General features: G+C 43.4%; 1 protein-coding gene across 1 annotated transcript in view; it reads left to right on the top strand.

Annotated features, from left to right (window-relative positions):
- Positions 1 to 26,938, top strand: part of LOC306923201 (immunoglobulin superfamily member 22-like) — a gene marked incomplete at its 5' end in the record, with an annotated part of 33,259 nt that extends 6,321 nt beyond the window's left edge. The window contains 23 exons of the mRNA XM_079501228.1: positions 2,271 to 2,370; positions 2,984 to 3,020; positions 3,637 to 3,808; positions 4,675 to 4,788; positions 4,977 to 5,139; positions 5,728 to 5,840; positions 7,400 to 7,562; positions 9,169 to 9,453; positions 10,745 to 10,869; positions 11,764 to 11,905; positions 15,387 to 15,594; positions 16,559 to 16,647; positions 17,191 to 17,345; positions 17,737 to 17,884; positions 18,551 to 18,724; positions 20,332 to 20,460; positions 20,941 to 21,243; positions 21,772 to 21,860; positions 22,521 to 22,713; positions 24,509 to 24,811; positions 25,158 to 25,306; positions 25,892 to 26,078; positions 26,808 to 26,938. Coding sequence (XP_079357354.1) covers positions 2,271 to 2,370; positions 2,984 to 3,020; positions 3,637 to 3,808; positions 4,675 to 4,788; positions 4,977 to 5,139; positions 5,728 to 5,840; positions 7,400 to 7,562; positions 9,169 to 9,453; positions 10,745 to 10,869; positions 11,764 to 11,905; positions 15,387 to 15,594; positions 16,559 to 16,647; positions 17,191 to 17,345; positions 17,737 to 17,884; positions 18,551 to 18,724; positions 20,332 to 20,460; positions 20,941 to 21,243; positions 21,772 to 21,860; positions 22,521 to 22,713; positions 24,509 to 24,811; positions 25,158 to 25,306; positions 25,892 to 26,078; positions 26,808 to 26,872 — 3,606 coding nt within the window. The 3' untranslated portion in view covers positions 26,873 to 26,938. The remainder of the gene's footprint in view (positions 1 to 2,270; positions 2,371 to 2,983; positions 3,021 to 3,636; positions 3,809 to 4,674; positions 4,789 to 4,976; positions 5,140 to 5,727; positions 5,841 to 7,399; positions 7,563 to 9,168; positions 9,454 to 10,744; positions 10,870 to 11,763; positions 11,906 to 15,386; positions 15,595 to 16,558; positions 16,648 to 17,190; positions 17,346 to 17,736; positions 17,885 to 18,550; positions 18,725 to 20,331; positions 20,461 to 20,940; positions 21,244 to 21,771; positions 21,861 to 22,520; positions 22,714 to 24,508; positions 24,812 to 25,157; positions 25,307 to 25,891; positions 26,079 to 26,807) is intronic.
- Positions 26,939 to 27,149: the final 211 nt, after the last annotated feature.

Genomic DNA, 27,149 nt, shown 5'->3' with positions numbered 1-27,149 from the left:
TTCTCCCACCCCCATCTACACCAAATCTCTTCACCAAAAAGAGGCAATCTACAAGCTGGTAGATCTGCTATTTTTGTCAAAAGTAATGTTCCCTCCAGAAAAGGCATGCTGCGGTCACCAGATAACTGATGCATTTGGATGTTGTGCACAGAGGAAACATAAAATAAGCATTTACCAGCAATAACATTGACGTGATGAACACATTATTAATGCATTACTAAGTAGGCCAATACCGATTGTTAAATAGGACATCTTTAACAATCAGGACAAGTATATTTTTGGCACAAATACTTCAACTTTTAAAAGTAACATTTGTAATACAACTTTACTTTAACAGGAAATGTCTATACATTGTGGTATTGCAGCTACTTGTATGTAGGCCAGTGGTTCTCAAACCTTTTCTAGTCAAGGACCCTCAAATTGATTTTGTCCACAAACCCCATCTAAAAAGGTTTTGCTAGGGACTCCCAGAAATTATTCAAAATGTTTGAAACATTTTCTAGGGACCCCCAGAAACTATTCAAAATGTTTGAAACATTTTCTAGGGACCCCCAGAAACTATTCAAAATGTTTCAAACATTTTCTAGGGACCCCCAGAAATGATTCAAAATGTTTCAAACATTTTTAGATATTTTTCAAAACATTTCAAAAATAGCAGATCAATAAGCTCACGGCACGAAGTATATTTCTTCCAGCACTGTTGTTATGTTAAATCTACTGATTTAAGACATGATAAGAGAGAGAAAGTAGAAAGAAACCAAATACTCTTGAACAGGCTGCCAATAATAAACCCCTTCTGCCATCCTAGTATAGTCACCTCAGCACGCCATGCATCATGCAGAAAAGTAGGCTACATACAAAATAAATAAATAAATAAAATAAAAACTTTGATCCTTTTATCTATATCACCACTCTGGAGTGGATTTATATGCCGTCTTCTTACCAGCCGGGGAGCTTAAGTGAAGCTTAAATGGCTATTATAAACCAATGAACTTGCAGATGCTGACATGCATCTACCATTGCCATCTGTTTCATGATCGCGATGACTTTTAACTTTAAGATGCAGGGATGAAGGCTTGATAAGAACAGCTTCCTGACGTAGCACCGCCTCCTGCTGTTTGATTCAAGCACTGCAGGGGAGTTTGTCAGTTTGTCAGTTAGTCAGTCAGTCAGTCATGTTGGCCTGGCTGATAGTTATAGTTCACCCAAAGAAAATTACTTATTTTCTATCAATTGCACAACCAATGAAGCCAGTCCCCCTGTTACTACAGGGGGACTGACAAATCTTTCTGCTGTGAGATACTTTTTTTTTTCTTACATTAAACACTTGTACAGCAACTATTTTTGGCAAAGAGGTATGGTGTGAAGGAAAATAAGCAGACTAAGACAAGGAGTGAATCCAACAACATATAATTTTGACAGTGCAGTCAAACATGTCTAAGGAAGCTATATCTATGAAATATATGAAAGAGTTTAATGTGCAAAACAATGTAATGCCATATGTAATGGGGGTGGTGGTGGGGGGGGGGGGGGGGTCGGGGTCCCTGCTTTATCTCTCACTGAACTAGGGGGTCCTGGCCTTAAAAACATTGAAAACCCCTGTACTAGTGATACCCACATCAGCGATTAGTCTCCCTCCCAGTGAACCCAGCAGGCGACTAATCTGTTCTGTCTGTCTCCTGTCATAACTGCAGATGTTGTATGAACAGCAGTTACAGCACTGCATTCATTAACTCCAGAGACATGTTGAGATGCTTGCTGGCAGTGTGAGATAATAGCAGTGGTGTAAAGTATAACTAAGTACTATAAGCATTGTACTTAAGTACAATTTTGAGTTATTTGTACTTTACTTGAGTATTTCCAATTTCCAGTACTTTTACTTATACTCCACTACATCTCAGAGGCAAATATTGTATAGGCCAACTTACTACAATAATTTCAAAGTTTTAGTTATTTTGATTATTATTACAAAACATAGCCTACATTAACCACTTCAGCCCTATACATATCGGCATTTTTTTCAAAAAATCAACAAAATAATTATACATTTGAAAACTTTAAATGTGACAGCCTATACTAGCCTATACTAGCCTATACTTTTGTACTTTACTTTACTTACTCAAATACATTTTGAATTCCGGACTTTTACTTTTCTAATTTCTATACATTGCAGTATTGATATACTTTCACTGATTAGCCTATAAGTAAAACATTTGAGCAGCACTCTTTCCACCACTGAAGTGAATGCATTTCTTCCCCCCCTGCCTCAGATCAAAAGCCTGACCCTGGCAGAGGCTGATGTCTACAGGTGCGTGGCCTCCAACAGCCACGGAGAGGCCGTCTCCTCCGTGTCTCTGACCGTCACAGAGCGTAAGCCAAACATTTGAAAACTAAATTTCAAATATTTTCAAAAATAGCAGATCTATAAGCCCACGGCACAAAGTGATGTGCTGTGAGCTTGTAGGTCTGCTTTTAGAATAGCCAACAGATAAAGTGGTTACAATGATGACACATTTTGCTAGGGAACCCCCACTCCCCCCACTCTTCACCCCCCCACAGGACACTTTTAGAACCAATAAGAGTGTACAAATGGAACCAAAGGGACTCATAAGGGTCCATTTTGAGGGGTGCTAGCCCCTCCTATGTCCAGCTTTGAGGGTCTGTGTAAACACAAACAAGACAAAAGTGTGTAAACACAAACATTGAAGACAAAATTGAGGACGCTAATTGTGATTGCCCAGAATGAGATGATGTATATGCCGTATTATGATGATAAGAGCGCCCCTCACTTCACAAGGGTGTGAGCTTTTGGTACACTCTCAGAGTTATCGGGGTGGGGGTGGGGGGGGGGGTATCCTTGAAATTGAAAAGTTTGAGAAACACATTCATAGGGTGATACACAGTGTCCATTTTGACAGCACTTTATTTATTTAGTTTTGGTCATACCCTGTTGTCAAGATTTCTTGTCTGTCTCCGTCTCCAGACCCAGCGATGCAACTCAAAAAGATGCTGCTTCATCGGTAAGAACACAACACAAGCCTCTGTAGACAAATTCACCAAAAATAAAAAATACATCATTTGGCGAGCAGATCCTTTGAGTACTTCTTAATAGTGGTGGAAAAGGTACTTTGATTTTGTTGTAGTAAATATAGAAAATATGTTCTTAAAGGGGCATTCCACTTATTTTCAACATTTTACTATTTCATTAATATAATCATTAACAAGGTGAATCACATCAAGATGTGATTCACCATGTTAATGATTTTTTTCAGACCTCCAGTTCTAGGAAACAGAATGGGGGGACTTTTTTTTATTATTTCCACACAACCGCTCTAAGGTATATTAATGACATAGTAAAATGTTGAAAATGAGTGGAATGCCCCTTTAAGAACATATTTTCTATATTTACTACAACAAACTCTACAACTAACTCTAATCCCAACCCCAACCTGAATCTAAACACATCTCTAAATGTTTTCCAACCATGAAACCACCATTTATGACTAGGACCAGGAACCAGGAAATGGTCCCGAGTCCCGACTCCCCACAATGTCTATTTCTATATTTGGTCCTCACAAGTAGCCTATATATAGTCACACACACGCACACTCAGTGAGGACTGTTGGTGCTGTGCAGGAGTGTGGTGAAGCGTGAGGAGAAGAAGCCTCCGACAGAAGAGGAGATGCTGAAGATCCTGTCTGGAGCGGACAGGAAGGACTACGAGAGGATCTGTGCTGAGCACGGCTTCACAGACTTCAGAGGACTCCTCAAAAGGCTGAAGGAGATGAGGAAGAAAGAGGAGGTGGAGGTGAGGGCCTGACACTGACTATTTGTAAAATATACCTTTCTGGCAGAAACCTCTCATCTTCCGTATTCGAACTTTTCGTGTCATTTCATTAATTGACGCCCTACTTGATCACACTCACTGCAGCGTCACACAAAAGCAGCAAAAGTAGCAGATCCGCAAGCTCGAAGCGCGATTTGCGCTTGATGATCTAGGCTACTTTTGCCGTTTTTTTATTTTGAATCTTGAAAAGTAACAGTTTTGGACATGAGGTTTTTGTGCACCCGACAGAGAAGAAGTTACATAGATTACATACATGAACTATAACCACGTATAGACCTTTCCGTAAAATAAATTGCCGATCTTCAAGGACACAAATGTTGGCTATAATGTTCCTCCCAGAATATTAAGGCAATTCAATGCCCTTTACATAAAACATTAAGCATAAACACGGCATAGCCTAACAGCCTCAGGACATTTTAATTCAGTAAAGATTAAGAAAGCCAAAGACATACCTACCTCCTTAATAGGATACAGCTATTCAAAAATCTCAATATAAAAGGACATTTGAAGACAATAAAAACCAAAAAGGTCAGTAATATTATACAGTGCAGAAGAATAAGTAAAGACGTCTTTATAGTATGCTCATTCACATACCGCAAGGTCAGACAAGGTTGAGGACATAGTACACGTCAAAATCCTGTGTGAACTAATGGGTCTATTTGGGTCCAATTTCACACTCAGGTTAAAAAACACAGAGGAGTTTACCGTGCACTAACAGCAACAATCACCTAAGCTACAGTATTTGGAACCAGTGGCAAGAGCGCGCTTCGGTGTCTCGGCAGTCATGGCAGGCTTTCATACTTCATCTTTTTCACATTTCATTCCAGATGGTGCGTGTTCTCAAACCCCTAGAAGACATCACTGCCAAGCCTGACAGCTATATTGTCTTTGAGACCGTCCTGGAACTGAGAGACCCCAACGTCAAGATGCAATGGTTCCTGGTAAAAATAAATAAAAAAAGCATCCACAGTCTGTGTTTGTTTGTTTGTTTATTTGTGCATGTGTGTGTGTAGGTATGTGCGTGAGTGTGTGTGCGCGTGAGTGTGTGCCCCATGCGGTGGGAATTTGCATACATCAAAGCTGTGTGCCCGAGGTTCCTTCAACTCAACTCGTGTGATTTATCATGCAGGGCACAGAGCTGCTGAGGATCCAGTATTCTCACGGGAAGTACGAAGTGAAGCAGATGGGAACCAAGCACATGCTGTGCATCTCGGCCGTGTGCCTGGCTGACATGGGCACCTACACCCTGTACGTTGGAGACAAGAGCCTGTCAGCCAAGCTCACCGTCGTAGGCAAGTGCATGGCCCCCCCGCACGCGCTGCTCTTTTCCCCATTGTTCCTACAGTAATAGATTCATCATTGTCTGTTTCCCTGGGAAGTCGTGTAACTATTCATTTAAGCACACATCCTTATTTTGTGGGTTTGACGAAAACAGCTCGTTTGCAAGCTCACAACGTACAATAAAATCAGTAAGTTCTAGGAAACACAGAATGGGGGGAATTTTTATTTTATTATTTCCACACAACAGCTCTAAAGTATATTAATGACATAGTAAAATGTTGAAAATGAGTGGTATTCCCCCTTAACCCTAGTAACCACTAACCTCACAGAAACTATGCCTAAACCTAACCGCTAAACCACATCTACCTGGGCGAAAGAAACACCGGGAAAAGAGAAAGCGCTCGGAAATAATACACCTCTCTGAGACCAAAATGGCGTGAGAGTATTTTGTGATGATCCCTACAACCCTCTCAGCAACCCCTATTGTGTCATTCATCATCAGCAACCTCTTTCTCTCTGCTATTCCATCATTGTCTAACCTCTCTCTCTCTCTCTCTCTCTCTCTCTCTCTCTCACACACACTTTCTTGGCTCGCTCAGACGAGCCTCTGAAGTTCCTGTCCGACTTTAAGCCCATGAGAGTGACAGAGCGCCAGACAGCCGTGTTTGAGGTCCGTCTCTCCAAGAAGACAGATGCGCCGCTCATATGGAAGGTTGGTGGTGCATGTCTCAAATATCAAGATTTATTCAGAGAGAGAGAGAGAGAGAGAGAGAGAGAGAGAGAGAGAGAGCAAGTTTTGCATCTTGGTAGCTTACAAAGATGAGACACACATGTACTTCAGTGCTTCTCAAACTTTTGTTTTGTGCCAGGGACCTCCCAGAAGGGAACAGGTAGGGCTTGTAGGCTATAAGAAAATTTAAAAAGTATGCAAAATATTCCAAAATAGCAGATGTACAAGCGCTGTGAGGTTGGTATATCTGCTATTTTTTTAATATCCAACATATAAATGGATAAAGTTGTCAAAACATTAATTTAGCTGGGGACCTCCTGGTCCAGATTTGGTGCTGGCTGAGAAAAGGTATTGTATGAAGCTAAAAGCGTAATATCTCCTCTGCTGAAACAGCAGCTGTTTTAGCTTTAGCAAGAGACATTTCAGAATCAGAATCAACTTTATTGTCATGTCACAGGTTTACAGGTGTAAAACAGTGGGTGACATCGGTTGTGCAAGCTCCATCATTTTTGTTATTTTTATTTCCATCAGAGAAATGGGGAGAAGAAGAAGAAGAAGAAGGGGGGGGGGGGGCTAACCTGACTCCTCCAGATTGAAGGAGTCACTCAATTGTTTCACAAACTACTTGTGAACTTGTGAATCAATGTCGCCCCCATATGGCGGAGTCTGGTTAGGGGGGGGGGGGGGGGGGGAGATTAATAAAAAACAAACAACTGATCTACACATAGCTGAGGAAGACATAAGGTGCGTGAGCATAGCAGCAGACATATATGTACATGATTTGCTATGGATGTTAGTTAAGGTGCAAGAAAAAACAGTGCGTTGTACTTGGGGTTAATTAGGTGCAAAGTGCCAGCATGTGTCGACCACATAATCTACATCAGGTGAACTGACACAGATATAATCTGCAGGTAAAGTAGGTCCATGAGGAAGAGAAAAACAAAATATGTTTAAGTCACTGTCCCCGGTGTAAGCCACAGGCAGGTCAGGCCTCATTCACACCTAAAAGACACCTGTCTTGTCCGTGTCTTGTGTCTTGTCCGTGTTTAATGGCCGCTCCAATGCATTTCCAATGGAAGTCACATGGTTTGGAGGAACGTCGCCCGAAAAGATTGGGCGATGTGTCGGGCCGATGCTCGCCCGCTGTTAACACTCACTGTAAAACCAGCCTGACGACGGGCAGTGATCATACCTTGTTCAGCAGTCTGTTGGTAGCCGGATGGCAGCTGTTCATGAACCTGGTGGTGTTGCCCTTGATACTGCAGTAGGCCTCCTTGCCCAACTTGGGTCGTCGTAGGGTTATATATGAACAGTTTGTGGCTGGGGTGGTGCTTGTCCTTGATGATGCGTTGGGCTTCGACTACACACACCCTTCTTGTACAGTTCCTGGAGCGCTTGTGTGGTACACACGGCTCCTATACTCCTGGATAAAACATGGATTGCATTGCAGCACTGTAAACTAAGCAGAAATGACAATGAAAGCCCTTTAAAGTGCCGTATTTAAGTCTGTTCCCCGGTTGCGTTTGCTTGTGCTCGAACAGGTAAAGGGAAAGGAGGTGAAGAGAGACGAGAAGTTTGAGGTCTCCCTGTCCGAAGACGGTCTTACCTACATCTTGAAGATCAAGGACGTCAAATCCAGCGACACCGGAGAATACAGCATCAACATCGGAGACCTCGCGGCCACTGTGCCGCTCTTCATAGAAAGTATAATGCCTGAGTGTTTCGTTTCACTGCTGTACCATGAAACCCCTAAGTGTGTTTATGCTGCGTTTTTGTTTGGTATTGGAAAAGTATCGGCCCTTATTTGCCATATCGGGTCATATCGGTATCGGCGAATATGCCAGTCTAACCACCGATCCGACACAGGGGTAAAGGGGTTGACACTGTGGCAGGTAAATAAAATGTGGAGTTTGGAGTTGTGGAGTTGCCCAAACTGCAAGTGCACATGTATACTGTATGAGTGAGGAGTCTGCTATAAACACAACACGAGATATATAGCTAGATAGCTATAAACACAACACGAGATATATAGCTAGATAGCTATAAACACAACACAAGATATATAGCTAGATAGCTATAAACACAACACGAGATATATAGCTAGATAGCTATAAACACAACACGAGATCACAACACTGGTATCGGTATAAAATATACGTACAGTGCCAAAGCAAGTATGAAACATTTTCCAAATTCTAACTTTTTTTGAATAGCTGACATTTATAATCTGGCAAGTAAATTGTAACTAAGGACATTCAATAAGTGGAGAAAAAACATATAGTAGGCTATTTTACTCCGAGATGTAGTAGATGTTCAAAGTATCAAAAGAAAATGTATAGTAAATCAATATTCATCAAAATTGCACTTAGGCACAGTTGCTTGAGTAAATTCACTTTCCATCACTGCACATGAAGTGTAGTAATTAAACCCTCTCTTCTAGTGCAGTTGAACATCCCACCTGACCCACCAAATCCCTCCACACAACAGGCACATTTATCAGCTCTGTCTAACACGATGCTCATCAGCCCCCCGGTACTTCAAGCTGGAAAGCACATTCATTATTACAGCTATATGTCTAATTAGATGCTCATGCATCTAATTAGAGCTAGAACATGTGTATTATCTGCACAAGGACATCAGGCTCTCCTCTGGGATTTTACACAAACACAGTCTGTTAATTGGGGACGTGCTAGGATATTTATCATTAGACACTTCCCCAACTCTTTATCACTTTATGTGCATCTTTTGCTGTCTATTTATTGGTTATCACAGCAGAAATGTGAATGAGGTTTCGCTCAATAAATTAGTTAGTAGATACATTAGTTAAGTCGCTGCAAAGCTGTAAGTATGCATGCATGTAAGTATGCATGCATGTAAGTATGCATGTAAGTATGGATGCATGCATGTACGCATGTATGCATACAACACGCCGGCATGACACCTCTTCACACTTGTCTTCACTTTTCCTGAACTTTCCCTGTAAAGACTTATATGCATACGCTCCACAATGCACACATAAATACCTTGTGTGAGGTTTTGCTGAACCATGAACCATACAGTCGCTATTATGGGGGGATTAACATTCTGCGGAAATTAGCAGGTCTACAAGCTCACAGCACTCAGCAAAACCCCAGACAACTACCGTAAGTATAGGGTTTAAGTACACAGCACATATAAAATACCATATATATATATATATATATATATATATATATATATATTCAATGAATCGATGAACCACGTGCAACGCATTGTAAAGTTGTAGATCTGCTCAATTAACTGTTAATTGCTGATTCACTTCTCTCTCCAGGGATTCCCATCAAGTTCCACAGCTACCTGAAGAATGTGCAAGTCAAGGAGAAGAGCAAGGCCCGCATGGAGTGTGAGATGAGCTCCAAGGACGTGCACATCCGCTGGAAGAAGGACGGACACGACATCACGGGGAACCCTCGCTACGTCTTCATGCGCGAGGACAAGAGGGCAGAGGTCATCATCGAGGACTGCGATTGGTCCGACGAGGGGGAGTACGCCATTGTGTGCACCCAGGACAATGATGAGCACGAGTACGTCAGTTCTGCCAGCCTCACGGTGATGGGTAAGACACTGCCACTACATCTATAGTTGAGGTGCAACATCAGAAACTAGGGCTACAACTATTGATTTTGATTAATCACATAACAGAGAAGCACATTAAACATATATATCGACGATGTCTGGCAGAAAGCTTTTGTATTTTACTTTGGGTGTGTTTTTTTTAATATAAATTAACACCCTATCATAATTCAGTGTCACACAAAATATCAAAAGTAGCAGATCCACAAACTCAAAGCTTATTTTAAGCTCTGCTACAATTGCTATTTCTGAATTTGAACCCTGAAAAGTAACAGTTCATAATAGAGAAGCACATTCAAAATAAAAATAAATAGACTATGTCCGGCAGAAACATTTTGTCTCCATATTTTAACTGGGTTTTTTTTAATATAAATTAACACCCTATCACACTAGACTACAGCATCACACAAAGGTATCAAAAGTAGCAGATCCACAAGCTCAAAGCTAATTTTAAGCTCTGCTACTTTTGCTATTTTTGAACAGTGCCTCCGCTCCATTACGCAGTCATGTGTGTATGTATGTCCGTCTCTGTGTCTGTCCGTCCGTTGGAGCACAGACAGCTGCAACACCTAAAGTGGCCAGTAGAGTACAGCACAGAGTAAAGTGGCACAGAGTACACTACAGTACGAGCCCTGGGCCGTTCCTGGGGGTCTGGATGTTCCGGGGACCCCCACACGGACCCCCACACTGACCCCCCACACGGTAACTGTAATTTCTCGACAGTTTCGGACGCGGGGCGGCCCATCGGACGCGGGGGCGCCTCCTGGGGGTCTGGATGTTGAGCACAGTACAGTAACTATAACAATAAATGTATAGTTGCACCACTCAGTTCACACAGGTGTGATTTTCAACCCTGAAAAGTAACAGTTTTGGACATATGAGGTTTCCACCCGACAGAGACTATAATACACTTTTTAATATATTACCGAATGGAAGTGACAACCTTTTAGTCTGATAAAACACTTAATTCCGTTCGTTATATCATACAACAGTATCATGCAAAAAGTAGTGCAAATAGCCGATCAACAAGCTCACAACATGTTGCATCGCGATGATGTGAGCTTCTAGACTGGCTATTTTCCGTATTTCAGAAAATATTTTATTTTATTCAAATCATATTCCTATTTTTCAGTTAAATCGATTAGTTCAATTAACTGTTGCACCCCTACTGAGAGCTAATGTTGCTGTCAGTCAACAGTTATTTCCAAATAGCTGCGTGCGTGTGCGTGTGTGTGCGTGTGCGTGCGTGTGTGTGTGTGTGTGTGTCCACGCAGAGCGCCTGGCCACGGTGAAGAGTGGTATGTCAGATACCAAGTGTTCTACAGGCTCCCCCGCTGAGCTGTGTGTTGTCCTGGATGACGAGAAGGTGGACGGAGTGTGGCTGAAGGATGGAGTGGAGGTGAGACTACAACAACAACAACAACAACAACAACACAGCAATAACAAGAAGGGGGGGGGATCACCCAACCTCCGCTTCCAAAATATAAATACTGGAACAAGACACTGATCGTCGCTGTCGGGCAGAAAAAAAACAAACCTCTTCTCTCCGCCCTATTTGACCATACTACAGTCAGCGTCACACAAAAGCAGATCTGCAAGCTCGAATCGCACCGTGTTTTGAGCGTGTAGATCTGCTACTTTTGAATTTGACAGTTTTAGTCTGGCTTATTAGCCAGGCTAATGGGTTTCCACCTGACAGAGACGATATACAAATAATTACCTCTAAAACATTTTCCAGATGAAGCTAGTTCCTGCTATGGAAGTATAGGTTGTCTATAGGCCTATCTCACAGCCCGCTTTCCACGCCCACTTCCGGTAAATAGTGGTGTCTTTAACATTAGCATTTACACGTTTTTTTCTCTGGAGAATCTAAGTACATTTTCTAATGTAAAAATGTGACAGACCAATATTATTATGAAGCAAACAAGATGGTAAATCAGCTCGAACAGATAGAACAAACCTTACCTTGAGAAAACAAAAGTTGTAGACTTCTTAAATTACCTCTGTTAACATGTAGCGTCTATGGAGTGACGTCACGCTATCACCACTAACCCCGAAAGGGGGCGTATTAAGGGGGGCGGGGAAATTCTGTGAGATAGGCTTATTGTGCCATAAACCAAAACGCCTGTGTCGGCGAGGCTAATTGTGCCATGGCTGGTCTGATTGCATTTGTTTTATATTTTTGGATTTCATACTTTGTCAACCCCTTTTTTTCTTTTCCATACATATATCTGAGTCTCTAGTCATGCTAAAAACAATTCTGCCGTGTCGTTCTGTGTGCTACGCCTAACAGATTGCAGATATGAGTGGGGTGCAGGTGGTCAAACAGGGTGCGGTCCACAAGCTGACCTTCAGTGGAGTGACCGACGCCCACCAGGGCAAGTACACCTTCAGAGCCAAGGGTGCCGACAGCGAGGCTGTGTTGACCATTGCAGGTCAGTGTCAGCGTGTGTTACTATACTTGTGAGGACCAAATGTCCCAAGTATACCTGTAGTAGAACGTGAGAAATAGTGCGAGGAACCGGATATTGAATTATGTTGTTATTTTATATATCGTCACCTTATTAAACTAATGGCCTAAGTCATTTTTTGCCGAAAATGAGTTTTTGGCCTAAATCAACTCCTGGTGATGCTGGCCACCTCTGGTAAAATCGCCTAAGCCCTAACGTAAAAGGCCTTCCTGTTACACCCTATTAAAAAAATGGCCTATGTCAAGAGTGAGACTTAGGCCATTTTATTTTGCCTAAGTCATAATAAAATGTGACTTAGGCCATTTTAACACACCTTTCAAAATGGGAGTGAATGGAAGTGAATGGGAGGTACTGTTACTTTGGGACTGATAGAATGGGACTGAATGGGAGTGAATGGGAGGTACTGTACTATGGGACTGATACTATGGGAGTGAATGGGAGTGAATGGGAGGTACTGTTACTATGGGACTGATAGAATGGGAGTGAATGGGAGTGGAAGGGAGGTACTGTTACTATGGGACTGATAGAATGGGACTGAATGGGAGCGAATGGGACTGAATGGGAGTGAATGGGAGGTACTGTTACTATGGGACTGATAGAATGGGAGTGAATGGGAGGTACTGTTACTATGGGACTGATACTATGGGAGTGAATGGGACTGAATGGGAGTGAATGGGACTGAATGGGAGTGAATGGGACTGAATGGGAGTGAATGGGAATGAATGGGAGTGAATGGGAATGAATGGGACTGAATGGGACTGAATGGGAGGCACTGTACTATGGGACTGATACTATGGGAGTGAATGGGAGTGAATGGGAGGTACTGTTACTATGGGACTGATACTATGGGAGTGAATTGGAGTGAATGGGAGTGAATGGGAGTGAATGGGAGTGAATGGGAGTGAATGGAAGTGAATGGGAGTGAATGGGACTGAATGGGAGTGAATGGGAGGTACTGTTACTATGGGACTGATACTATGGGAGTGAATTGGAGTGAATGGGAGTGAATGGGAATGAATGGGAGTGAATGGGAGTGAATGGAAGTGAATGGGAGTGAATGGGACTGAATCGGAGTGAATGGGAGGTACTGTTACTATGGGACTGATACTATGGGAGTGAATGGGAGTGAATGGGGGGTACTGTTACTATGGGAGTGAATGGGAGTGAACTGGACTGAATGGGAGTGAATGGGAGTGAATGGGACTGAATGGGAGTGAATGGGAGCTACTGTTACTATGGGACTGTCACTCCCATTCATCCCATTCACTCCCATTCAGAGTGAAAGGGAGTGAATGGGAGTGAATGGGAGTGAGTGGGAGTGAATGGGAGGTACTGTTACTATAGGACTGTCACTCCCATTCATCCCATTCACTCCCATTCAGTCCCATTCAGTCCCATAGTATCAGTCCCATAGTAACAGTACCTCCCATTCACTCCCATTCATCCCATTCACTCCCATTCAGTCCCATTCACTCCCATAGTATCAGTCCCATAGTAACAGTACCTCCCATTCAGTCCCATTCCCTCCCATTCAGTCCCATTCACTCCCATTCAGTCCCATTCACTCCCATAGTATCAGTCCCATAGTAACAGTACCTCCCATTCAGTCCCATTCCCTCCCATTCACTCCCATTCAGTCCCATTCCCTCCCATTCAGTCCCATTCACTCCCATAGTATCAGTCCCATAGTAACAGTACCTCCCATTCAGTCCCATTCCCTCCCATTCACTCCCATTCAGTCCCATTCCCTCCCATTCAGTCCCATTCACTCCCATAGTATCAGTCCCATAGTAACAGTACCTCCCATTCAGTCCCATTAATTCCTCCCATTCACTCCCATTCCCTCCCATTCACTCCCATTCACTCCCATTCAGTCCCATTCACTCCCATTCACTCCCATTCACTCCCATTCACTCCCATTCAGTATCAAATGTCTTTGTGCTCTGATATTATTTTAAACACTGATACTGATACTATGGGAGTGAATGGGAGTGAATGGGGGGTACTGTTACTATGGGAGTGAATGGGAGTGAACTGGACTGAATGGGAGTGAATGGGAGGTACTGATACTATGGGAGTGAATGGGAGTGAACTGGACTGAATGGGAGTGAATGGGAGTGAATGGGAGTGAACTGGACTGAATGGGAGTGAATGGGAGCTACTGTTACTATGGGACTGTCACTCCCATTCATCCCATTCACTCCCATTCAGAGTGAAAGGGAGTGAATGGGAGTGAGTGGGAGTGAATGGGAGGTACTGTTACTATGGAACTGTCACTCCCATTCATCCCATTCACTCCCATTCACTCCCATTCACTCCCATTCACTCCCATTCAGTCCCATTCAGTCCCATTCAGTCCCATTCACTCCCATTCAGTCCCATTCAGTCCCATTCACTCCCATAGTAACAGTACCTCCCATTCACTCCCATTCAGTCCAATTCACTCCCATTCAGTCCAATTCACTCCCATAGTATCAGTCCCATAGTAACAGTACCTCCCATTCACTCCCATTCACTCCCATAGTAACTACCTCCCATTCAGTCCCATTCCCTCCCATTCCCTCCCATTCAGTTCCATTCAGTCCCATTCCCTCCCATTCAGTCCCATTCACTCCCATAGTATCAGTCCCATAGTAACAGTACCTCCCATTCACTCCCATTCAGTCCCATTCACTCCCATTCACTCCCATTCAGTATCAAATGTCTTTGTGCTCTGATATTATTTTAAACACTCTGTGGCTGACCCTAAACCATGGTCTATTCAAAATAATTGGAATAAAAACATTTTGCCTAAGTCACTTACTGCAGAAGTAATTTGGCCTAAATAAGGTTTATAATTGCCTAAGTTAAAATGGCATGTTCAGATATTGGCCTAAGTCATTTTATCCTTACATGTTACATGATTGACATACACCTTTATTTGTATGTCAATAGTCATATTTTTTCATATTTTTTGGAATTGAAATAATTAAGAAATATTATATATTCTACATTTGGCACAGTTTTTTGTGTTTCCTGAAAACCTTGAAAAAATGACTTAGGCAATTAGTTTAATAAGGTGACGATATATAATGTTTTTTAGATCTACTAATTGCTTGGTTACTTTTGATGCTTTTGTGTGACGCTGTAGTATGATCAAGTAGGGCGTTAATTTACAAAAAAGAAAACACAAAATGTTGAGGTTTCTGCATGACAACAGCAATATAGTGTGTGTGCACAGTTGCACGCGCACACACACACACACACACACACACACACACACACACACACACACACACACACACACACACACACACACACACACACACACACACACACACACACACACACACACACACACACACACACACACACACACACACACACACACTAGGGGGGTTTTAGGAAATAAGGTTGGGTACCACTGATTGATCAGAGAATGAGGTGCTTTTCCTCTTATCCCCAGACCCTCCAGAGATCGACCCTGCAGTGCTGGAGATGCTGGCGGCCCAGTCTGTGATGGTGAAAGCGGGCCAGACGGCGACCATTAAGATCCCCTTCAAAGGTAGACCCCCGCCCAAGGTGACCTGGTACAAGGACGGCCTGGAGATGACGGAGGATGAGAGGACCAAGGTGGAGCGAACGGCTGACTCCACCACACTGGTAATCAGCAGGTAAAGGAGCAGGGAAACTCTCGCACCGGTGCGTTTGGTACTGTAGACGTATGGCATTTCTAAAATCTTTCGATTTTAATCACATATTATAAAGCATATCGTTGCCGCCGGGACGGGGAAACCTCTTATCTCCATATTTTAACTTAAATTAACACACACTTGATCACACAGCGTCACACGAAAGTATCAAAAGTAGCAGATCCACAAGCTCGAAACGCTACACGAAGCAATGCGTTTTGAGCTTTATAGATCTGCTACCTTTGCCATTTTTTAATTTGAAAAGTAACGGTTTTGGACATATGTGGTTTCCATCCGACAGAGACGATAGTACATACTGTAACAGCACAGTGACATTGTGGTGTAAGTGCCTGGTCTTACATTGGGAGTTTGGGGGGTTCAATCTCCGGCCAAGTAATAACAAAGACTGAGTGGTACCTAGTGCCCATTATTGCCTCCATGCTCAGCACTCAGCATCAAGGGTTGTAGTGGGGGAGGGGATAAGTCCCTGTGATATGCTAGCATCATATCCAGGGGATTGAGGGAAATGCTAAACAATGTTGTTGTTTGTTATGTAATCTAATGTGTAATAATTATATAATTGTTGATACAGCCTCTGCATGGTCACCATCTATCCACACCTTTGTTGAAATATTAAGATGTAATTTGTTTCTTACTTACTTGAAAGAGACTGCAAGGTCGAAGTCCATGAATGTCAATTGCCCATTTATTTAGATCATTTCTGAAGTGAAAACCTTCCAAAAATATGCATCACAGCACACTTCGTGCCACGCTGTGCTATTTTTGCAAAATATTATATATATAAGGTTATTTTTGAATCATTTAGATTCATTTTATTATTTTTACATAAATCTTCACTTTTGGGGGTAGGGGTCGCTGGCACAAAACACTTTCAGATGAGGTCCTTGACATGAAAGGTTTGAGAAGCACTGCTCTAATATTCCAGGTGCATCAGAGAGGACAGCGGTGACATCATGCTCCGTCTGAAGAGTGACTGTGGCACTGCTGTGGCCAACCTGCACCTCAATGTGATTGGTGGGTCAAAGTGTGCCACACATGCGACAGACGTATCTCAAGCCTAATTTATGCCCCGCTCACCACAAAGTGAAAAACATATTTCAAGACTGTACCTCGAGAAATTATTAGTCTATTAGCTAGCTCTAATAGCTAGTCCACTAATGGACTCTACTTTACATTTTGTTTGCTGAATACATTTTACACTGGGAGGTTTTCAGGTTGGTGAGGTTGACAACTGAAAATTCTAATGTTCATTTCACAATGGCTACTGCCTATTGAAAGTCATGAATTATGATCAACCCATGATCACATCATGAACGTGAATCAAGACCAAATCGATCGATTAATCGATTAATCAACTATGAGGGTACAGCCCTACTATACATATTTTAGTTATTTGAGTTATCTTCAATGTAGTCTCTCGAGACAGACTGTGTTGACTGCGCTGTTTTTCCTTTGTTTTGCCCTATGGGTACCCAGATTGTCTTCCATGAGATGCGTGGTGGTACAACAAGGCTTTACCTTTGAAATACTGTACTTCATGCCGCCTCTTCCCTCCAGACCGGCCCAAGCCCCCTCAGGGTAAAGTGGAGTTCATGGAGCACTCAGGCACGTGCATCAGGATGAAGTGGAAGGCCCCTCGCGACAACGGGGGAAAGCAGATCACCGGCTTTGTGGTGGAGCGCCGCGCGGTGGGGAAGAAGTCCTGGCTGAAGGTCAGTAGTGGAAAAAATACTCACGTTGTACTTAAGTAAAAATATGAATACTGCAATAATAAAGTGAAAGTCCAGAATTCAAAATTTACTTGAGTAAAAGTACAAAAGGTATTGGCGTCAAAATGTACTTAAAGTACCAAAAGTTTAAAGTACTCATTATACAGAATGTCCCAAAGTTTGTATAAAAATAGCAGATCTACAAGCTCGCAATGCGTCACATTGTGACCTTGTAGATCGGCTATTTTCAAATGGGCGAAATGTATAAGGCTGAAGAGGTTCATCAAAAGTAAAAGTTTTCAAATAATGGAGTACAAGTAAAATATCTGCTTGTGAGATGTAGTGGAGTACCTCAAATTGTAGTCAGTAAATGTACGTTCCACCACTGCTGAAGGTGGGCGAGGTGGAGAGCAGCACCAGCGTCTTCGGGGACACCAGGGTGGACGAGGGCCAGGCGTACCAGTACCGCATCCGGGCCGTCAACTCCCAGGGCATGAGCGACCCTCTGGAGACCCAGGAGGTGCGCGCCGGAGAGCCAATAGGTCAGTCGTTCTCAAACTATCTATTCTAAATTTAAGGAAAAAAAAGTCTAAAACGACATCCTTAGCACAGAGCAAGACTGCTGCTTGCTTAGGGGCCCATCTCACAACGCCACGGCGCACAGACAGCCTCCAGGCATCTGGCGCCAGCCCTGTCCTCCCGCCTCAATGTGCAATACTTACAAGCACCAAACATTTGCTTGCACTACCTTAATTAACTATAAGGTAAGAACAAATCCAACCACCGCCATCATCCCGACGATCACGTGTCACACAGTGAAATGCATGTTGGGAGGGACACAGATTAATGTATGGGTCATAGTTTAACGTCACTCGATATAACCTAACTACACACGGGTGACACATTCCTCTCCTCCACCACCTCCTTCGCCTTCGCAAATACAACAGGGTTTTTCGAGTCCAACAGTCGAGACACATGCATAAACTCCCGTAGCCACTAGCCAGTTCATGTGCGTGAATACCGTGACGCAGACAGCCCAATGAACGCCATCCTGTGCCGTCTGTAAAAAAAAAAGATACAGAGATGCAATGACAGTTAATGACATCTATCTATACTACTACTATCTAAGTACCTAAAAATGTTACTTAAGCACAGTACTTGAGTAAATGAACTTGGTTCCTTTCCACCACTGCCACCTCCCCATGCAGAGCCACCAGGCGTGGTGTCTCAGCCCCAGGTGTCCAACATCACCAAGGACACCATGACGCTGAGCTGGTCTCCTCCAGCACAGGACGGAGGGGCTCCTGTCCTGGGCTACGTCCTGGAGAGGAGGAAGAAAGGCAGCAACATGTGGGTCCCAGTCAGCAAGGAGCCGCTCACAGGTCGCATACAACATCTTATCCGTCTTCATTTGGATAACGTTGCTGTCATACACTGTCTACAACGTCACACAAAATCAAAAGTAGCAGATCCAACATGGCTTTTTGAGCTTGTCAATCTGCTACTTTTGCCATTTTTTTGTTTGAATCCTGGAAAATTAACAGTATGGGAAATATGAGGTTTACACCCGACAGACACAATACTATGTAATTGGGCTGCTTGATTATGGCACGAAAAAGTAATGTTGGTCAAATTGATTATGGCACAAAAAATTTAGGTCAGTGTTGAGATCACGATTATTTAACACAATTTCTCACTGATGTTGGACACCTCGTCACGCATTTATTTTACTTCTTTTAGTGCTCCATTGTTTTGTCATTATCACATTTGTATTTGCATTTCAGATGATTAAACATATTGGTTGTATTGCTTTGGTGTGCAAATGACAATGTAGTATTGCACAGTATTTTTCTTCCAATTGAAACCAACACTTTCTTTTCACAAACAGCTGAATTAGCTGTACCTTTCTTGTTGACCAAAGGCTCTTTCCATCATGTTGGCTTGAGCTGAAAATCTTGCAGCTTAAAGTGTTTTGTAATTTTTCTTCATTTTTTTTTGGGTTTTCTGAGCTCAATTGCACCCAAAAAAACAGAACTTTTAACATTCAGTAGATTTTCTGTGGTCTGGGGTTTTCTGGCTCAAACAAGTTCTCAGATCTTCCTGTGGAGTGTGATGTATCATGTATGAGGCCACAAATCCCATATATGACATATAGGAATTTGCCAGCAGATGTCACTGTTTTCACTGTTTTGCCTGTTGTCGTTGCAGCTCAAAAGGCTTCACAGACACAGAAAATCCCAGACCACAGAAAATCCACTGAAGTTCATATTTTTTGGGTGTAATTGAGGTCATAAAAACGAAAAGAAAAACGAAAAATAAAAATAAATGAAACTTAATGTCATGAAACCTTTAACTCATGGGGAGTGTGGGCTTTTAGGGGGTGCACTGGATTTATATCACTTCTGACAAAACGAGAGCATCGATTATCGTCTCTGTCGGGTGGAAACCTCATATGTCCAAAACTGTTGACTTTTCAGGATTCAAATAAAAAATAAAATAAAAAATAAAACCAGCAAGTAGCAGATCTACAAGCTTAAACAGAGACGCTTCGTGCCACATTTCAAGCTTGTGGACTTTTGATGCATTTGTGTAACGCTGTAATTTATAAAAAAAAGAAATAAAAAAAATGCAGACATGAGGTTTCTGTCTGACAGCATCCTTATTTTGTTTTCATAATCTTTGAAAACTAATTTGATTAATTGAGCAGCCCTACCGTCACCTGAAAAAAAATATACTTGCATGTGACTTAACAAAAAGTTAAGTGGATCTGCTACTTTGATATTTTTGTGTGACACTGTCGTGACTCGTATGGTCAAGCAGGGCGTTACATTTATGGAAAAACACAAAAGGTTGGAATATGGAGATCTCTGCCCGACAGCGACACTATGCGTGTTCCACTGGTATCCAAGTGTGTAACTTTATCCATGTGTGTTCTACTGGTCCAGATACTAAGTGTGTAACTTTATCCATGTGTGTTCTACTGGTCCAGATACTAAGTGTGTGGTGGATGGACTGATGGAGGACATGGAGTACGAGTTCAGAGTGACCAGTGTGAACAGAGCGGGAGCAGGAAGCCCCAGTTCCAGCTCCAACGCTGTCATCGCCAAAGACCCCATACGTGAGCCTTCCTTTTCCTGTTCCTTCTCACTCACATCTACTCTCATCTGTCCTTTCAATTAAAAACATCTTCACCAGTCACCACGTCTCCCTGTGTACGTATACGTCTGTAATCCACGTAACGCGAGTACCCTTCGCCAAATTCTACACACACGTTCCACACCACGACAGGGAGTGCAGTGCCCGGCCTTGAGTCGGTCAGATACACGGTTGTCCAGAACCATCACAAAAGGCGATGGTATAAAGCCCATATGGCCTAGGCTTCACTTAAAGCCGGACATCAAATCAAATCTACTCAAACTATAAGTTAGCCTCTTAAACCCTATACTTTTTTTTCCTCACTCAATCTAAATTTGGTTACCGAGACGAGTAGCAGCCACGTTGTGAGCTTGTACATCCGCCATACTCACAGAATGATCACCCCACAGAATATAGGGTTCATGAACATTCTCACTTGCCTATTGCTTCCTCCCACCTATAGGTGCACCCGGTCTGGTGAGGAACTTGCGTGTGTCGGATTCTCATTCTTCTAACTCTTCCATCTCTCTGAGCTGGAAGCCCCCGGAGCAAGGGGACGAGCCCTCTGGCTACATCCTGGAGGTCCGACCCGAGGACGCTAAAGAGTGGACCAAGGTCTCCAAGATCCCCATCGCTGGCACCGCCCACACGGTGCTGGGACTGCAGGAACGCATGAAGTACTTCTTCCGAATCCGGGCCGTCAACGAGGGAGGGGTGGGGGAACCGATCGAACTGAAGCAGGGCGTTTTGGCCATGCCCCCACCTGGTGAGATGACTACTGTACAGTCTATTATCCCACTGGCATTTTCATGTCATGGACCTCCAAATGAATGTGCATATGGCTGTGGACGCCAATTTTAAATCAGTTTGTGCCATAAGGACCCCCATTATCCATAATTAAAATATTTCAAGTAAAAAAAAAGAAGAACATGGGTTAAAGTGGTTAAACTGATCTTGATGCTATATTAATTCATCTGGCTGAGGACCCCCAGGATCCCCCTCAAGGACCCCTGCAGGGCTGAGTACAGACCCCACTTTGAGAACCATTGTATTAGCTGTTTCTTGTATTCTATATTGAAGAAACATTTAACCACTTAAACCCTATGAACTTGGGTGACTGAGGTCCCCCAGGGGTCTATGCCAGGTCTTCTCCTCTCCCCGCTTCCCTCTACACCAAATCTCTTCACAGGAAATTACAGCTCAAGCTTACAATGCGTCGACGTGTTGCGCTTGTAGATTATATATAGGTTTCATGTGGTTAACATAATGTCATGTGTGACTGCTTCCCATGCAGCGGCTCCCAGATTTGACGTCCAGGGCAGGCTGAAGAACCACATGGTGGTCCGTGCTGGAACAGCACTCTGCCTTCAGCTCAGCTTCACAGTAAGACCTCCATCAGTCACATGCTGCCAACAGCAACCAACCATACCCCCTGTGGAGGAGCCTAATGCTGTGGGGCAAAAACCTCATATCTTCATATTTGAACCTTTTGAGTTTATTTTTTGTAAGTTAGCACCCCTCTTGATTGTACTACAGTCACACAAACGTGCCAAAATTAGCAGATCTACAAGGTCGCTACTCTTTTTTTTTTATGTTATCCTGAAAATATGAGGACATTTTCCCCATTTCCACCCGACAGACAACATTTTGAATTTTTTAAATGCAGAATGCAAACAAGCATGTTTCTATCTAAGTGTGTTTCATGAATCAGCCTTTGAGTGTATACAAGAACCAATAAATCGCACACAAAAAAAACATACCTGTACATTTATCATAAGATGTGATCAAAAACAATATTCACAAAGTGCAGTGTTCTATTATAATCTAATAAATGAAATACATTACACTTATTTTTGTGGCAGCATATCTGCCTAAATCACATCTTTGCATGCTGTATTAAATATTTCAGTTGAGCTTGTAGATTGCCCATTTTTGGCGATTGTTCCCCCCAGAATAGGGATGCTGGGGTTCAAGTGGTTAATTCTCATGTAACGGATCAATCTAATATCACCCCCAACCCCCCCTAACATACCCTTCTCCCAGGGATCCCCTCCCCCGGTGGTAACTTGGCTCAAGGACGGCATTCGAACCAACGGCAAGGAGGCCATCACTAAGAGCAAGAGTCACTCCCAGCTGCTCATCTCCTCCTCCAGGAGGTGTGACTCTGGTGTCTACCGTGTCCAACTGAAGAACCATTATGGAGAGGTCCACTATGACATCAACGTCAGGGTGACAGGTATGATGTCGGGTGGAAACCTTGTACGTGCAAAAAATATATATTCGGTATTAAAATACACAATGGTCTGGGCCGTGGCTCAGTGGTCCAGGCACCTTGGTTGGCGGTCCAGTCTGGCAGTGTGCCGCGGGTTCGACTCCCGGTCCCGACGGCCTTTGCTGCATGTCTTCCCCCCGTCTCTCTCCCCATTTCCTGTCAGCCTACTGTCTGTCCCTCCATAAAAGGTGTAGAATGAAGGCGAAAGCCACAGAAAAAAAAACATTAAAAAAAAATGGTTGTTTCTATATTTCCTGAAAAGTAGTTATTTGGTCCAAAACTCTTGCTAATACTTTTTACTTTATTACTTAGACCACAGACAAACGTACTCGCTTTGTCAAAAAGTAATAACAGTGCAGTGCTGATAGCCAAGTCACAAGTGGTTAAGGCGTGTACCACATAAGATCTGATTCTTGATAGCTAGAGTCAGTGCCGGCCCTGAGAAATTTGATGCCCTAGGCAGGATCTTTCAAGCGCACGCGCGGCAGAGGAAGCCTTGCAAGGCACCGACCTGCTCATCTGGAGCAATTAGAAGTTCAGTGTCTTGCTCAAGGATATTTCGACAGCAACACAGGATCGAACCGAAAACCTTCCGATTCCCAAGCGATGTCTATAAGATCGTCTTGATAAGTAACCTATACTGGTGATTATCTGCTGATCACATTCAAAGCGGGTGCCCAGTCGGACCTTTTCTGCATGTCACTCACATACTTTTACTCCCCCCCCCCCTCCCCCCTCCCGTAAAAAACGTTAAAGAAATGTCCAGAAAGGTTCAGCCTGACCGCGACAATATGCAGAAGTTGGCCATTTTGTATCACACGCTGGATAGAAAACCAATTTTCTCCATTGCGGAGGCCGTGCTGTGTTTATCCAGTCATACTGTGTAGCTAATCCCTGACAAAAGACAGTGCTGAAAATGACACATTTCTGGAGACAGTTTGAGAAACAACAGTGAAGGAAGCTCTTTGTGCCCTTTTGTATGAAACCTTGATCCTTTTAGTTATTTCTGGAATTCTCACTTACAGAGTGAGAACTCCGTCTTACAGCTATAAAACTAACTATAAAGAAATAGAACATTATGTGGATCTCCTCAGGATCCACAGAGAAACCGTATGGCTTAAGGTGGATCTCAGACTTCATGTGACCGGCTGTGACATCATGCTGCAGTCATCTATGATCTCAGACTTCATGTGACCGGCTGTGACGGCTGCAGTCATCTATGATCTCAGACTTCATGTGACCGGCTGTGACTGCTGCAGTCATCGATGACGTCAGAATCCAAATGTGGAAATGAAGGTTTCAGCACGACCACAGCCTCATTGTCTGCCATTATACATTTTAAGTTAAATATTTTAAAATATACAAAACCTATGTAAATGGTGCATTTATATAGCACCTTCATCCAAGGCACTTTACATAGATTGGGTATTACATTCACACACACGTTCATAGTTCATACACCGATGGCGATGGCATTGGCAGCAGAGGAAACCATGCAAGGCACGAAGCAAATAGGGGTTCAGCGTCTTGCTCAAGGACACTTCGACACCAACTCTGGGGGAGCCTGGGATCGAACTGGGAATCCCTGAGCCACTGCTGCCCCTGTGAAAAGAAATGAGTGGCTACTTCCGTGTGTGTAGTTTGCGTGATTAGTTCTGGTCCAGAGTCCAGACAGACTGACACAGCCACAATGTAAAAACAAAACAAACACATTTTCATCTCCTTGTGCTCCTCTCTTCTCCCTTCCCTTTTGGGCCAGACTTCCCGCGTCCTCCTAAGAACCTGTATCTTGTGGAGGAGGTTCCAGGCACAGTCACCCTGCAGTGGGAGCACACCCCCGACCTGCAGGATGACGAGGACACTCACTATGTCATCCTCAAACGAGACACCAGCACCGCTTCCTGGTTCACGGCCGCAGAGCGCATCTACAGCAGCAAGTACACCGTCACCAGACTGCTTCCTGGGAGGAAGTACTACTTCCGGGTGCTGGCCCAGAACACCGTTGGGGACAGTGACCCTCTGGACTCCAAGGAGCCCATGGTCATCGCCAAGGAGAATAAAGGTGGCTAGAGTTTGCACACGGTGCTCAGCACAGCAGAAACTGCCTATTCCTTTTTGTTTTGTGATTATTATTTTTGTATGATTAGTTCAATTAAAGGGATATTTCACTTTCAAATAAAATAAGTAAACAAAAACGACTCACACATTAGTATGTCCTTCTAATGCGTGAGGGTTCCATAATAATGTATTTTATTTAAAAGTGAAATATCTCCATTACAACCATTACAACCCTATAGTTCTCAATAGCAATAAACAGTATGTGAAAAGAATGTTTCAGTATATTAGTGTTAATGTATAAGCGTGTATGTGTGTGTGTGTGTGTGTGTGTGTATGTGTGTGTACACCAGAGGCTATCAGCAGTCTCTTGATGAAGGAGTACAAGGCACCCTCACGCCAGGTGAAGCCATCCTTCCTGCTTCCATTGAAGAACCATGCTGTCAGCAGAGGTCATGACTGCACCATGAGCTGTGCCTACCAGGGCATGCCTACTCCACAGGTATGGGCTGTGCCTACCAGGGCATGCCTACTCCACAGGTATGGGCTGTGCCTACCAGGGCATGCCTACTCCACAGGTATGGGCTGTGCCTACACGTGTAAAAGGAGCCCCCCCACACTGCACCGGTTCCTAAACAATTAACCCAATATGTGAAATGAATGATGTTTCAGTAATATTGGTCCTGCTGTTCTGCAGTCTGTCAACCAGGTGAAGAAATCACAGACTGAGGCTTTAACCTTTTATTTGCTTTTATGAAATAAAAATCCGGGTTTTATTGAAAATGCTTCCAAACATATTGCTTGTTTGATCACTTCAATAATTGCTCCAATATATTTTTTGAAATAACCAAATATAGCCCATCCACAAGCGACGCATTGACAACTTGTAGATGGGCTATTCTCGCTGTGCAACATGCCTAGTCCAATGCCTCCATAGTAGACAGAGAGAACTTTAATCCACGTGAACAATTGCACACCTAAATGAGAACAATCTGCAGCTATACCAACCGACATGCCGAGTTCGCACAAAGGACAAAAAGCCACAAAGTATAGCGTGTTGTAACTCCCGGTGGTCTGCACTCTGCAGGCGTGCTGGTACAAGGGAGGAGGAGTGAAGATTTCGCCAGACTCGTCTCGCTTTTGGTACAGCACCGCCAACGGGGTGTGCACCCTGGTCATCCCCACCTGTGGAGTCAAAGACGGTGGAGAATACACACTGGTGCTGGAGAACCCTCTGGGAACAGTACAGTGCTCCTGCACGTTGGTGGTCTTTGGTAAGTACACTGGACCATCCCCAGTGTTGCTTTGATGGTCATGTCCCCTTTCAACACATTTACACCTGAGGACAATTCTACAAATGTCTTCTAAATCCTGACAGTTTTCTGAAACATATGTCCGTCCCCCCCCCCCCCCTTCCAGAAGGCGTTCCTGTCCTATCAAACAGTAGTGAACCCACCCACAGGACATCATCTCTGTCGGGTGGAAACCTCAGATGTCCAAAACCGTTACTTTTCAGGATTCAAATCCCTAAAATAGCAAAACTATCAGATCCACAAGCTCAAAATGCGCCGCACCGTGTTTCGAGCTCGTAGATCTGCAATTTTTTAGGCTTTTGTGTGAAACTGTAGTAATAGTATGATCAAGTAGGGCGTTAATTTATAAAGAACACAAAAAGTATATGGAGATAAGAGGTTTCTGCCCGACAGCAACGGTATTATACATGTCTGAATAGAAGAGCAGGGAGACCAAATACCACCACCACTGTTTTGTTAGTTATTATGATCATACAGATTGGTTAAAATCATGTTTAATTCAGTGGGAAAAAAAATGTATTGCAACTTTATTTTAATTCCGAGTGTTACATGCTCAGTCTCAGACACTCTAGTTATAAAAGGATAACACTGGAAGAACTGCTATGGATGGATCATACTGTAGAAACACTCGAGCTCGATGGATGGAATGAAATGTGTCTGACTGTTGCTCTCCACCATTATGTGTTGCAGACAAGGATGACAGCAGCCTCTTGGAGAGCCTGACTGACCGTGCAAACAAAGAGAGGATCATGTGATCCCCCCAATTGTGAGGAAAAAACCCCCAAAAATAAATATATATATATATGCTACATTTAACACATTTTGTTGGGGACCCCCTGGAAAGTGGAAACCCCTCAAGGACCCCGGCAGGCCCCCAGTCTCCACTTTGACAACCACTATGCCTTACATCTTACATGTGGTCTACTCTCGACTCTATCCACGTTTTTTCCCGCCAAGGTACTGGGGCTCCTTGTGTGTGTGCTTTGCTTCCTTCAGGCCGTGTTGCCATGTCTGCTTATTATAAGCAACCTT

Source organism: Electrona antarctica (genome assembly GCF_951216825.1).
Source record: "Electrona antarctica genome assembly, chromosome: 5".
In the NCBI taxonomy this organism is placed as follows: domain Eukaryota; kingdom Metazoa; phylum Chordata; class Actinopteri; order Myctophiformes; family Myctophidae; genus Electrona; species Electrona antarctica.
This window is presented reverse-complemented; position numbering and strand designations above follow the sequence as displayed.